A 14,544-nucleotide genomic window follows, 5' to 3' on the forward strand; every position below is an offset into this window, starting at 1 on the left:
ACCAGATTGCAGCAAGAGTTGAGGAAGTGTAAGAAAAATCAGATCGATTAGACCACAAGTCAGTATGGAGTAATTGCTCTTCCTTTCCTATACAAAACATCTACCCCTGCCTCGCAAGAGAAAATGAATGGTGTGTTCAGTTACAGCACAGCCACATCAACTAAGCTTCTCTCAAAAACAAGTCAAACATTGCAATATACCATTTAGAAGCTCAATGAGTGCAGGGATGATTCCAGATTTAGCCAGCAGAGCAGCACAAGAGTCATCCATAGAAACTGTTCCAATCATTATCACAACTTCTAAAACAAGGTCATCTTCTGCAGAACCTGGTAAGCCAGAAGGCAGAAAGTATTATCTCTTAGAAATTCTTAATCCTGTGGCAGTTGTATATACATCTGTAGATATAAGTCTGTTCTTTGGTATTGTTTCCCCACACAGTCACATATTCTGAAGGTAAACAGACTCTACTCTGAAAGAGCATTCCAAGTATTCTTCAAGATATTCTAAAGTACTTAAAAAAAAAAAAAAAAAACACCAACCAAAATTTCTACAGACCTGGTTTTAGTTTATCCTTGAGGTACGGAACCATTTTGTACTCTTTCAGCACAAGCTCCCAGTCCAGATCTGGTAAGGTCAAGTTTGCAAGTGTTCCCAAGCATTCAATCACAAATTCCTCCTCTTCATCATTTGATATTTGAGCTGCTAAATCACCAACATAATCCTAAAGCCAATAGAGCAACAAACATTACAGGTGAATAATCTGCGGTTCTGAGGAAATTAAAACTTGGCCAAATCAAGGCACGTCAATATAATGAAGACATCAAAGTGCTGGAGCAAGTCCAGCTAATGGCAACGAAGCTGATGAAAGGCATAGACCTGAAGTCTTGTAAGGAGTGGCTGAGGGAAGTGGGGTTTGTTTAGCTTGGAGAAAAGGAGGCTCAGGAGAAACCTCCTCACTCTCTACAACCACCTGAAAGGAGAATGCAGAAAGGTGGGTACCAGTCTCTTCTCACAAGTAACAAGAGATAGGACAAGACAAAATGGACTCAAGTTGTGCCAGCGTAGGCTTAGGTTGAATATGACGAAAAAATTTCTTCACTGAAAGGGTTATCAAGCCCTGGAACAGGCTGCCCAGGGAACTGGTTGAACCACCACCCCTGGATGTGTTCAAAAGTTGTATAGATGTGCTGCTTAGGTACATGGTTTAGTAGTGGACTTGGTAGAGTTAAGTTAATGGTTGGACTTCATGATTTTAAAGGTCTTTTCCAACCTAACCAATTCTACAATTCTATGAAATCAAAACTAGTTCTCAAAAGAACACTGAGGAGACTTTCTCGTGGAATGAGGGCTAATAAGGCAGATTCAATTTCAGTTGAAGAATCATCCAATAAAAGATTTCAGCATTCTTCCTCTCCATACTTTCAAGAGATATCTATCATTTGTCCAGATGTTCCAAAAGTAGCTACTATACACACGGTTTGAGAAAACTGCTAGAAAACAAGGGAAAGACGACAGCAAACACCATACTGCCTTAGGGACAGCAGCGAAGTCATCCTCCTAAACATTTTAAGAAGTAATTGTAAGATTTTCTGGTGATACTAACAGGGGAATCATAGATTCTACTTACTAATTCCTTACTGCTTTAGACAATTTTATATTCAATCCTCATTTTAACAGTGTGTTTAAAATTTCCAGAGTTCAGATGTTGTGTTTCCCCCCTTTCTTTTGAAAGGGTGGATTGACATGATTAATTGAATATTAAGAATTGAAAATTTTAAAATATCCACCTTTACAAAACACTTGGCACAGGAAAAAAAAAAAAAAAAAAAACAAACCACTTTTTTTTACCCTCTAGCTCTAAAAGCAGAGTTTTAGGATAGCTATTAATTTTTATGATGTGCACCCCAGCAGCTGAGCGTTTGGGGTTTTTTTTGCTTGTTTGTTTTTCATCTGTTTGTTTTGGTACAAGCACTTATTGGATGCAGCTTAAGATCCGTTTTCCCTGCAGTAAGGGTTGCAAACCCTGACCTAGCAACTGAGATAGCCTTATAAAACAAAACATAAATCAACCCATGACAGCCAAGAAAACTTAGACTGGACACCCCATAAAGACAAAATACAGCAGCTCTCCAAAGCCAGCCTTTTCCAGTAGGAAGAATCAGAGATCAAACTGGGTGACAGATAAGACTTACAATAAACAGGCTTTTAGTTGGCCCATCATGTTGTGAAATATTCCTGATCATCTTCATTAACAAAGGATCCTTAAATTTCAAAGCACGCTTCATTAGCATTTTCAAACCATTTCCTGAAAAGAAACAAAAACTTTGGCAAGCCTCCAAATAAAAGAAACAAAATAATAATGAGGAAAATCCTGCCTGATCAAAAAAACAAGACGCACATACAAAGAAGCACCTTTAAGTTTTACAAATTAAAAAGGAAAAAGTGAAGAATCTAGACAGGAACTATTTCTTCTTCCAAGTTTAAATTTAAAAGACGTGTTCTACGTAAATTCTATAGCTTCTCTCAAACAACTACTATGACCATATGTGCTGAGGGGGACACAATATTTCAGGTGTGTTCAGTTATTTATTCAGACCAAGAAAGGTTCTGGATCTGAATGGGAACCCTGTCAAGTGCAGTTAGTGGAGATACAGCACGGGTGTTGGTACTAGCTCAGACTTCTCTCCCCTCTCCATGGAATAAATACACTGTTATGATTTTAAACAATTATTTACCAGTCATGGAGATCATTACGTGGGAATGCACATAACAAATATACACAGGTCTGAAGTACTTGATTGCACAGGGCAAGTCTCACTGTTACGAGAATGTTTTCAAAAGATCACCTTGCCTACCTAGGAGGTGCTAATAGTTTGAATTTCATTTATACCTTCAATATAAAACTGGATGTCCCTGCTCTCCCTTTTATAGAGGGACAGAATTTTAAAGTGGAATTGCTGGTCATTCGTCCCTTTTAAAGTCTAGTGATTTACTGCAGTAATTCATAGTGAAAAATTTTGAGAACAAACGAAAATTAAAGCTACTTAACAATAATGTTGCACTGCTAGTATGAAAATAACGAAACTTTAAAAAGCAATCTAGAGAGCTACTGAATGAAATGCAGAACCCAACTATAATGTGTAACAAAACACTAGAACCCAAAAGATGCTCAATTAAAACATCAACAGAGAGATGCAACTTAAATGACACCACTGGGTTATTAATTTGGTACTGGCAGGTGAAACACCGATTAGCTGGAGATGCATTTTTAGGCATCAGGTAGAACCAAATCTTGATTTCTCCATACAGCCCTTGTTTCCCACAGTAATGTCACCAGTGTGTTCTACACATATGGAAAGTGGTGTCACCTCCAAGAAAACAGTAAAGTCTCGGTACACTTACCCTCACAGATAAGTTGTACATTTCTTTTGTTAGCAGCAAGGTTAATACAGAAAGAAATAAGTTCCAGGTCAACTCGCTCATCAGGACATTCAAAGAGCATCTTCATCAACTGCCAAGAAACACATGCACACTTAAGTCATTCTTTCCAAAGCACTAGAAGTGCAATGCTATATTAACTGCAACAGCTTTTTTTTTTTTAAATTAATATTCAGCATTTCTACAGGAACAATAAAGTTATAAAGGTCAAGGGCACAAGATACATAGTTCCATTATTTTGGGATAACAATGCTTAAAAAGTGCCAAAAATGTCAGGCAATCATCACCTTAAATGAACTTGGATTACCTACCTTTTATTGCTATCACTTATGCTCTCACTTATTTTTTTATTATTACTGTTGTTTAAAATTGTTAATGGATAAATTTGTTCTGAAAGTTTAGGTAGACCTAGTGTAGGAAGAAAACTCCAAATTTAGTTCCACATAAAGTCAAACTAATACCTGGTCATTTAATAAAACTATAATTTAACTGGATACCTAATTGCATAAAAAAACCCTACTACTATTTTGCTTTGAGATTACAACCTTGATAGGTAAATTAGCTGTATATGCAGGAACATGCTTTATCTTTGCAGCTTCCATTGCTAGAGCAGAACACTGCCATGTACCAAAGACTTCCCAGTAGTAGTCCTCTTCTTTTGGCAACGTGACAGAACAACCTGGGTTAACGTATGTAGACAACTGCCTGTAATCCTGTTCCAACTGTCTAGTAAGTACCAACGAATTCCTGATGATTGCCATCATTTTATGTGCCTGGCATCTGTACTGTCCATTACATCACAGGCTATCTAGTTTTGTTTAATAGCAACATTTTCTGAAACAGTATATAGAATGCACAAACAAGACTCAAATATATCCATTTCTATTTCTCTTTTTCCAACCATGGCAGACAAAAGGCACATCAAGATTACAATGCAAAGTTGCATGATGGCAAGGCTGAGATTACTGGGAAACAGCTGAACCAAATGACAAGCAGGACTTAAGGTACCAAAAAATTGCAACTCAGTTTGTGTCAGAAAGCCGGCAGGGTGTGTGTGTGTGTGTGTGTGTGTGTGTGTTGAGAAATCAACAATTTAACATTAAAAATTTGTGTGCTTGCCCCCTGGTGGAAAAACGAGTTTGTAACACGTTAAAAGCTAGAGCAATTGGATGAACAACCCAACTAAAGAAGGGGAAGAATAAAACCGATGGGATTGCAGGAATTTCACTCTGAAGCATTTTACTAAAGCAATTCTATATCTTTCTCTATTATCAGACAGGCTACCATTTCAAACGGTCACCACTCCCCCACACCTCCCAAAAGAAAAATTATGTTACAACGTAGTTGCTCATCTCTCTTTATGGGACATTCATGTACCAATTTAAAAGCTATCATTGATTTCTTCTTCCTTTTATTAAAAAGGTAGACGTGAATTTCCCTAGGTTGTTTTAAGAACTTATAAAATCCCTAGTTTATTAACTCTGTAAGCCTGACAGTCACGTAAGTGTGAATTAACCAGAGAAGAAAGTAGCAACTTAAATAGAACATCAGCTTTCAAAAAATCACCCCCTGGAACTCTTTTGTTACAAAGCTTTAAAAACAGATTTTTAAAGCCCTTCAAATAATTTGAATGAAACATTCTCATTACTTACACAATACAAAATCTGTGGAAATTAGATATTTAACAAGACGGGATTACACTCTTAATTACTGAACTACTTCTCTATAAAAAGAAAAAATATATCCAGTTTCAATTAAAGCGGTTCAAATTTTAAAATAATAGTTTCGTACGAGCTCCATGTTTCCCATTATGTCTTCATTTAATTTGATTGCTTCTTGTGCCACTTCAAAAGGAAGAGTAATTGCTGCCAAATAGGAAATATTAAAATTAAATTTGTTCTGCTTTTACTATGTCCATTGTCATCTTTTACTGATTTAACAGGAAGGCAGTAAAAAGACTGCAGCATGTGCAATGAAGAGGCAGTAGTGTTCAATCAGACAAGTCCCATATTGAGTATCAGATACCACAGACCAGGACTGAAATCACTGTGTCTAGACTCTCTGGCACCTGCCTTCACTTATTTACCAGTGACCAGAGGCCAACCCCCACAGCTCTCTACTCACATACACCTCTGTCCAACCCCCTCCCCAAGCCCAGCTCAAACATCTTTGAATGATTATGCCAGAACTGCATGCCTCAGGAATCTCTCCTGACTGGCTACTCCCTAACTCTGCTGTTTGAAGTGATGCTCTGGTTTCTGAACTTCAGCAGATAATGGCGGACAGGAGCAAAGGGTGCTGTCAAGAGAGGACGTTTACCAGCATTAAGCTGAAAAGAAGCTTATAGATCAAAGAGGGGCCAAACAGGACAACCGTGGTGGAAAACATGTGGGTAGCTGCAGAGAACCTTGCACACTGCTCTGCGGTAAAATATTAAATATCACCATGACATCACTGCCTAACCATGCCCTTTGATTGGCCAGGTTATTACCAATAAAGGCTTTTATAAGCATCTGGATGGCATTTGCACCTATTTAAACAAAACACGCATTGCTGAGGTCTAAACAAGAATGAACTGTTAATACTTGCTTTTAACTGTTACTAGAATAGCACCCACTAACTCCTGCATTCTGCGAGGATGTTTACCTGGGACAGCACGTGCAAGCCCCTGCCAAGCGCTTCGCCCCTTCAAAGCCACAACAGGGGACTGGTTTACCAACCCCTTTCCACAACAGCTAAACATTCATTATTCAGTATTTGCCAGTTTAGCTGTACACCTTTCCTCAAAAGGAAACAAGCCCACAGAAGGGCACATACTACTATTGAAAAGAGAATTTGGTTTTCCAGGGTAGAACCAGATGTCAGGGAGTCCTTCAAAAAGGTCGTTTTCTTCCCCTGATGCCTTGCATGCTTCCCTTTTATTTTGCTATCTCCGTCTTCCTTAATAACTGTCTCAATTTTGAACGTTCATTAATAACATTTAAACTCTATCTGTCCCTCTTGTCCTTTTTAATCAGCTGGCAGATGTGATCTGTGAGTAATTACACAGACTGCTGAAGCATCAATAGCAATAGGTATCCTTTGAATTTTGTAGATATAGCCAAAGTCCAGCGAATGCACTGGAATTGTTTCCCGCTCTCTGGATACAGCTCTGTAAGCACTAGTTTGAGCAGTCATGGCCTATCAGAACAATGTTATTCACCAAAGCTCAGAGTTTGATATTCCTGAAGTTTCCACAGCTCTTTACATTTGGCACTGGGGATCTAAGAACTGCGCCAAGATTCCCTGAAAGCACGTCACAAGCGAGCCCTGGAATGCTGTGCATGAATTCTGGTTTGGCTGCTCACTGATCAGAACAAAGTAGGTCTCTAATATCAGGCAAATGCTTTAACATATACTTGCTTCTTATGGCAGACAGAAAAGGCAGTCAGCAGGATGTTTACAAAACCATTTTGTAACTAGTTATTCCCATCAGTTTTCCCCTTTTCTTCCAAATCCTCCTGTATTTGGAAAAGCATCACCATTTTTGTCATGACACAATGACCAGAAACATTCTGAAAACTTTCCATGGCAATTTCCCATTCTGGATGTATTTGATATTTAAAACACATTTGGCAGGAAAGAAGATACCATGGTGCAATTCTGAAAAAGCTACCGGAGAGCTTTTACACTTATGCAATGTAGGCTTGCTCAACTCCAGCCTCATGACGACTGAGAAAAAGACCAGTAAGAGATTTGGTACTTGTTAAAAAAGAAAAAGCAAATCCAAACCAACAAAAAGAACAAACCCCACCAAAAGCCAAACAACGAAACACAAAAAAAACCACACACCCAAACCCCCATGATATCGTGTCTGTCCTTGGATCAAAGACTGACTGGAGACAAAGTGCTATGCAACAAACTGTAGCCCAAAAGATCGGTGAAGAGCCTTCCACAGTCCTCAAGTCTCCCCTGTTGTTCATGCCTGCAGTTGGAAAAGGAATTGTCATCCAGCAACATAACACTGCTTGGCTGGTTTCCAGTTCATATCCTGTAACACTGGAGACATTGAAATTTTGATGCCCAATGGGATCAGAAAAGAATGCCTTCTAAAACTGTAAAGGAAATACTTTCCACAAGGGTCCCTATGGACCTGCTGTGCATGAGCTTTAATCTCTTCCAAGCATTCCCAGTCTTCTGTAGAAATTCATCAGGTCACCTGTATTTTCACCAATTCATTGATGCTGCTCAAGTGTTAATAGCACTGACAGAAAATAAGTCACCGCTCCTATCTGTGGGCACCACTAAAAACCAGCAAGAACAGTCAGCCTGCCCGATGAGTAGCTGGCTCGCTAGTGACTCGGCAGCACCGCGGTTGTTCCCGCTTTGACCTGCGGGTGTCAGTGCGAGCTCTGCTATGAGGGAGGAAAAGACGGGCACAAGAGAAGAGGTACCTTACCACTTTCACCACAGCACGTACCTGTGGGATACAGTCGGTGTACGCGAACATTGATTTAAAGCGGTCATCCATGCTTATGTGATACAGAATACACATCGCTACTTGTTTGTAGTTTTCATTCGCTAGGAGGAGAAAAACATATTAATAGAAGCCTGGTACTTGAGGCATTGTAAACAACTTGAAAGGGGAAAACAAGAAGCACAGAAATCCTCACTAGTGGAAGGGAAATTTAAATCAGAAATAGAGCATTAATGAAAGTGCCTTGCCTGCTCTATCCAAAGGAACCGTGTACTTGTGCAGAGGGAACACTCCTGCTCTCTGCAGTGCCTCAGAACACTTCCTTAATCCCGCTTTGTGAGGAGTCCAATTTGTGGAAGGAACACTTAATAGTGATAGGCCATCCAGGGCAAGCCTTCATCAGTAAATCAAATATCAAATGTAATGTCAGTTTACCTGTGAATATTCTTGTTGAAACAACAAACTTGTCTCAAAGTGAAATGAGAAAGAATGTTCCAATGCCAGAGACAAAAATAAGAACTACCACTAAAGCATGCTGTGGAAGGAATCTAGTGTCTTTCAAGTAAGTCACATACTGGTTGTTTTATTATCCTAAATGATAGTATTATCCTGTGGGTGGCTTTTGTGTTTCATACATTTCAAAGACAGTATTACTATATTTTCACATTAATTCTTACCACAGAGAAAAAGATTCTCAAGAAAAATTTGAGCAGTTCATGTGAGTAGTCTGTGAAGTATTTAACTGAAAGGTTCTATAAAACCTTTGACAAACATACAAATGTTTAAGAACAACACAGACAAATTTGATTCTGACTCACTGCTGAAATCTGGACTGAGCATTTTCTTGAGCTCTCGTCTAGCCCTACATTAGCAGGATACTGGCTATATATGGGATAAAACACTTACATGAATGTTTCTGTTAGTTATACCAGGATGTAGTAAGGTCACCAACTCAGAATTCATTCAGTTGTGTAACAACCGATCAGAAATATCCCACCTCCCATTTCTACTTAAGCTAAATTTGAAAGTCTCTCTCTTAACACTTTGGCAAAGCATCAAGACCTCAAACAGTAAGCAACACAGTTAAATTTTTCTTCTCCATACATCATTGGGAGCTAGAATTTCCTTTAAGCAGGCAAGGATATGATGCCTTTATCCTGAGAATGAACATTCATGCCTTTTTTCAACACTGAATTACCAGAAAAGATCCACGAAATCCTTACAGCAGTTGCTGTACAGCAGTGAAGTATTCTTTCCCATGCCAACCCCAAAAATGCAGCTGACCTTTCAGATACTTCTGGATTCTTACCTGTTCAAAAAACTGTGACTTGGATCACAACCTTCCACACACTTAACAGCTGGAGAAAGGATAATGCCCAAATCTGAAAGCTACTCTGGCTGTTATTAAAATAAAAGCCCAGACAATACTATCGTTGCTAAAGCATACACACTCTGCTTTAAACAAACAAAATGAAGGGTTTATGATTTTCTGTGCTCTTCCTGTGACTGGTCATGTTACCTACCTGTTCACTTGTAAATTCAACAATTACATAAAAAAACCCTTCTCATACAAACAGCTAAAGGCTTCTCCTAAGCAAATACAGAAATTAAAAGGGTAAATTATGCCTTGAATTTTCACAGGGCTAGGGAAAAAAAAAAAGAGCTGTTTACACTGCTCTTAACACTTCTTTCTATGCCTCTATTTAAGACTCAAACATAGAGAATCAAAATTTAAGACTCAAATTATAATTGCACTTTGCTGGATAATGCAGGAAAAATTATGTGAAGTAAGCCAATGTAAGAGGGAGGAAATTTGGCTCCCCAGAACAGCAACAGGAAAAACAAACTCGAGTGAAGATGGCCCAGACCATCAGCAGGTATGAAATGGAAGGCAGTGAACAACAATGAAGCTACTTTTTATCTGTTTAATCTCTGTCCTTTGTAAGGGTTTGTTTTTTTAATTACTGGTACTTGAATAATTCTCCTGAATTGTTCCATAAGCCAAACTGCATGACATAAAAAGGCAAAGACAACTATAGTTTTGAAAAGAAGAGTTGAATTTAAATTCCTTCTTGCTGTGTAGTTAACTGACCCATTTTTCCCTGAATTCTCCTATTCTACTGTCAACACAGGAAACAGAGAAGGGTTTAGAGCATTTAAGTCACAGGCACTTATTGCCCAGGCTCAGCAAGGAAATATTTTTCAGTTGTGAATAAACAGAAAAACATCCTGATTTCTACTAACTTGAAGATGAAAATAAACTACAGAACTAAGGCCAAAATAAAACAGTCTGCATTTTAAGTTTCACTTCGTTTTAATTTCCCAGAAAGGAATGAATTTCAGGCTGATGTTTGGAAGGTTCACTATTCCACTTGCCCTACAGAAGCACTTTGGTGGAGAAAAAGCAGAATCTCCTGACTTTTTTCAGTTCTCACACAAAACGGTGGCAACTCATGATCCAAAGAATCAAACCCTTCAGGAAAATCAAGAGGAGGTGGCTGTTTCTAAGCACAGACAGCACTGTTTAATGCAACTGTAAATCCTGTGCTCAATTCAGAAGCATGCAGTCTATTAAAAAGTTGACTGCAAACAGCACATAACTAGTTTGTCGAAGATAAGGAAGAAAACAGATTCGTCAGCTCCAATGTTTTAAACACTAAGCATCATCTTGCCGGCTGAAGATTGTATAAATCTTCAACAGACTGAAAAGTCCACCCTTCTACACAGGGACGTCACTCACTCCCCAAAATATCAACTGACAGCTTTTGACTATTACTTGAATACGTCAGTATCAAGCTTACTTTTTACAAATTATTTTATACTCATCTGAAAGCTAATGCATAAAGCCCTAAGTCAATCATTGTTTACAGACTTGGCTGTAAAAATCTTCAAACCCTGCCCAGTACCTGGCGGGAGAAAGCATTCCAAAGCATAGAAATGATACCTCTTCTGCTATTCCTGACCACTGCTGAAGGCCACACATGAAAAAGCAGACACTGCAAGGAAGACTTCCTTATGACTTGGTACAGTACGCATCAATTATTCCCCTAACTAGAAAAAGCAAGAGGAAGGAAAAAAATAAACCAACAACCCAAAAAACCACAGATCCTGCCAAACGTGTTCATAAAAATCACCAAAGTTCTGGTGGGGTGCCAGAGAGTAGTGGCCTACAAATGCTGGCAGATTTGAGCATCAACCTTTTTATGACTGAAGGTGGAAGAGCCAAAAGGCCTAAAGCAGTAAGGGCAGCCCTGGAAAATAATAGCCTAGTCATTACAGATTCTTCTGGTATTTATGGCAATAAAACATGAATCATAATGAACTCATTGGATATTAAATGTGGGGGTCATGAGTACTTTGATAGGATTTCCAGAAGAATTTACCATTAATTAACCAAATAATTATTTGAAAGTGTTACTGAATTATCCTTAGCTCTTATACAGCCATTCCTGAGAAATTGGTCATTCCCAGCTGAGTGCAGTTAATGCCTTAACAAACCGGTCATTAACTGCACTTACTGATTTTGTGGGAATTATTGTGTTATAAAATACACTCAATGGTTTATAGAAACAATACTTAGATTTTTTTTTTTTGCAGCTGTAGTTCAGCTGGAGCAGCTGGGATGGAAAAATATCAGGTCCCTCAGGCTGTTTTCACAACTAGTTTTCTGCAAATTAGAGAGGGAAATAAATACATTATGGTTCTGAGTTCAAGATGTCCTCAGATTTCTAGTCTTTGAACATTAATAAGAAGCCATGTGCCAGTTCTGTGGATCAACGTCAAAAGTCCATGTCTAGTTCTTACTAAGATTAAAGATCTAAATGGTACCAGTAGCAGAAGATAAAAAAAAAAAAAAAAAAACACCAGAAAACAAAAACAATTTCCTGATCATGAGGTCAGGTTCCACATTTTGGTTGTTTGTGAGCTTAAAATGAAAAAATCCTCCATTAGCCCCATAATAACAAAAGAAAAACCCTAAAGCTGTAAAACTGAAATGCCAATCTGAGTTGCAGCAGCAGTATTCAGCATTCAAATACTAAAGTAAAAATGAGAATATAAATTATGGACTAAATTATTTGAATGTAGCACTATCAGTAATTCAAGCAGACATCATTTATAATAGAATCATCAATGTCTCCACATCAGATCTGAAATATATCCTATCCAACTCATGTGCAAAACATTAACTACATTAAATCAAAACCAGAACGCAAACGTAAGTAAATACCTTTTAAAAATGGCATAGTAAATCACAGAAACATATCTTCATTTCAGTTGCAAACCCTGATAACTCTCAAGTGAAATCTGCTGCAGAATTAGGCAAGAAATCTAGATGGCTAAGAACGTCACAAACTGAATATCAGATTTATACAGTCTCACACTGCTGTCAGAAAACATTGAAATCAAGAGTTTATTCGCATGTCATAATTAGCAGTGATCTTAAGAAAAGAGACAGAAAGGTATCTCTGCTTACCTCTATCCTGTTATTCCTTGCAACCAGCTCTGAAACAGCTGGACTAAGCTACACCATGTGTGGTTTAGACACATGTTGGTTTGATTTACATATGTAAATATAAATCATACCAGATATATCAGTTTATTTTATCATGAGAACCTGAAAGAATTTTCATATCTGCTCATACTCAAGGAAACTAAGCATTGTAAATAAAACATTAATTACATACTAATAACTCCTCTTGTGCCACCTTTGTTATTTAAAACTTGTTTCATACCATAAGTCTCACTTAAATCCCCGATTTTGTTGCAGTTGGTGGGTTTTGGGCTTGTGTGGTTGTTTTGTTTGTTTGTTTGGTGGTGGTAGGTTTTTTTTCCTTCCCACAAAGAACTAAGCACATGCCACATCTGAAACATGGATATGATTTTTTTTCCTAGGGAACAGTGGAGGAATGATAATGATGAATCCTAAGCCAAGGGACTAATCAATGGCTAATTTAGGTTGAGTTATTTAATGTTACAGCTATAGACAAAAATGAAGTTGCACATCTGGAGCCCCAGGCTCAACTTCATTGCCTGGAGCTCTATACAAGACGACTGAAAAATATACAGTAAACACCTCACTGCAGTATTGCCACTCATAAAAGACAACAAAGCACAGCCACTGAGTAGAGAACACACTGCTAAATTTAGATACATCCTTTGAGTCTTGATCTTCCTACAGAAAAAACCAACACCTTTTTTATTTAGTATGTTCTACAACCTCTCCTTGAACTCATGTGAAATCACAAAGCAATTTGAAGCTAACTGGTGGTAATATCCCATATACGGCACAAATCAGATATAAATCAGTTCAGATTAGAAAGAAAAGAGGAAGCAACAGGGTTGTCCCTGAAGGAAGGAGATAAAACTGCTTCTCTTTTCTCCACAAAAGAAATACATTTTGTGTCAGGATGTGACCAAGGAAGAAAACGAGAGAAAAAGAATTAAATTACCATTATTACAGGAAAGTGGAAATTAGAAAAGGTGGTTCTTCATTTGAATCAAACTAGCACACCCACTTTCAAAGCAGATGGAAAAAATTCTATGCAAAGCTGTTCCTTTGAAAGTCTCCACCAAGCTACATAGATTAAATGCTATACAATTAAATGGAAATTCATAGGACATGCATAGTTTTTGCTATGTATGCACTGTATTCCATGAAACTACATCAACTGCTCCAACTGAAGTTACTAGAAAATATTCAGACTTCTCTATTCTAAAGAACCTTTCCAATCTTCTTGCTTAGAATTCAGTGGGAATGGAAATAGAGGTTTTCCATGCTCCTGGTTCTGCAGCTGCAGAGAGCAGCCTCAGCTCTTATTGGATGGTACAACTCTATTTCAAAATGCTCCTGGATTAAAGGAGGCAAAAAAAAACCAGCCAATGCAGGTTGCTACCTTCACTTTGAGAAAAAGATGATTCACTGCATTGAAAAGGAAACTGATTTTACCAGTGTTTCAAAGTTGCTGAAGTACAAAGCTGAAGTTCAAATCTACTAAGCCCAAAAAGTGCAGTTAAATATTGGTTGAGCTTTTGAGTCTTCCAGATAACAAAAATGAAGCTACATATACAAGAAATACTGTTCCTGTATTTGTATATGCAAGCACCAGCATACTCTTACTGGCAAAGTCTTAGAAGAAAGATAACCAATTCAACTGTATTCTTACTGTGAAAACATTACGGCTTTGTTATTTAAAAGGTCATTTGCTGATGATGTACAAGTTTCTCACAGATCTGATAGCTTTTCCAAAAAGAATACAGACATTTGACGCTCCTGCCTCCCAAAGAAAGTTTTGGTTCACGCAATGAGACTACTCAACTATGTAAAATTATAACTCATTCTGCAGAGTATGTCAGAGACCAAAGGAACAAAAATTGATTGTATAGAAATGTCCAGCATTACACTCACTACAGTGCAATAAATTTTTATGGCAGCATCTCTCTTCCCCCATCAGCTCAAAGGGTCTGATGATACTGTCCACTAACAAAGAATTTCTCACTTTAGCTACTGCAGACATGGGGAATCTGCACTTGGTCTTCTGCACTGAAGAAAACAATCTTAGAAACTCTTATATAAGCAGCAAAAACTTGTGAATTAAGAGGTTTACACATGTCCAAAAGAGAAAGTGGACTGTAACCTTCCCCCTTACATA

The 14,544-nt window shown here is 38.0% G+C and overlaps 1 protein-coding gene across 1 annotated transcript in view; it reads right to left on the reverse strand.

Moving 5' to 3' along the window:
* The window catches only part of KIFAP3 (kinesin-associated protein 3), a 64,899-nt gene that overhangs the window by 34,110 nt on the left and 16,245 nt on the right, over positions 1 to 14,544 (reverse strand). Inside the window, exons 10-14 of the mRNA XM_008946020.1 lie at positions 7,898 to 7,998; positions 3,403 to 3,511; positions 2,193 to 2,305; positions 556 to 721; positions 201 to 326 (exon numbers count right to left, since the gene is read on the reverse strand). Coding sequence (XP_008944268.1) covers positions 201 to 326; positions 556 to 721; positions 2,193 to 2,305; positions 3,403 to 3,511; positions 7,898 to 7,998 — 615 coding nt within the window. The remainder of the gene's footprint in view (positions 1 to 200; positions 327 to 555; positions 722 to 2,192; positions 2,306 to 3,402; positions 3,512 to 7,897; positions 7,999 to 14,544) is intronic.

The sequence above is a fragment of the Merops nubicus genome, unplaced genomic scaffold (assembly GCF_000691845.1).
Source record: "Merops nubicus isolate BGI_N331 unplaced genomic scaffold, ASM69184v1 scaffold15588, whole genome shotgun sequence".
In the NCBI taxonomy this organism is placed as follows: Eukaryota; Metazoa; Chordata; class Aves; order Coraciiformes; family Meropidae; genus Merops; species Merops nubicus.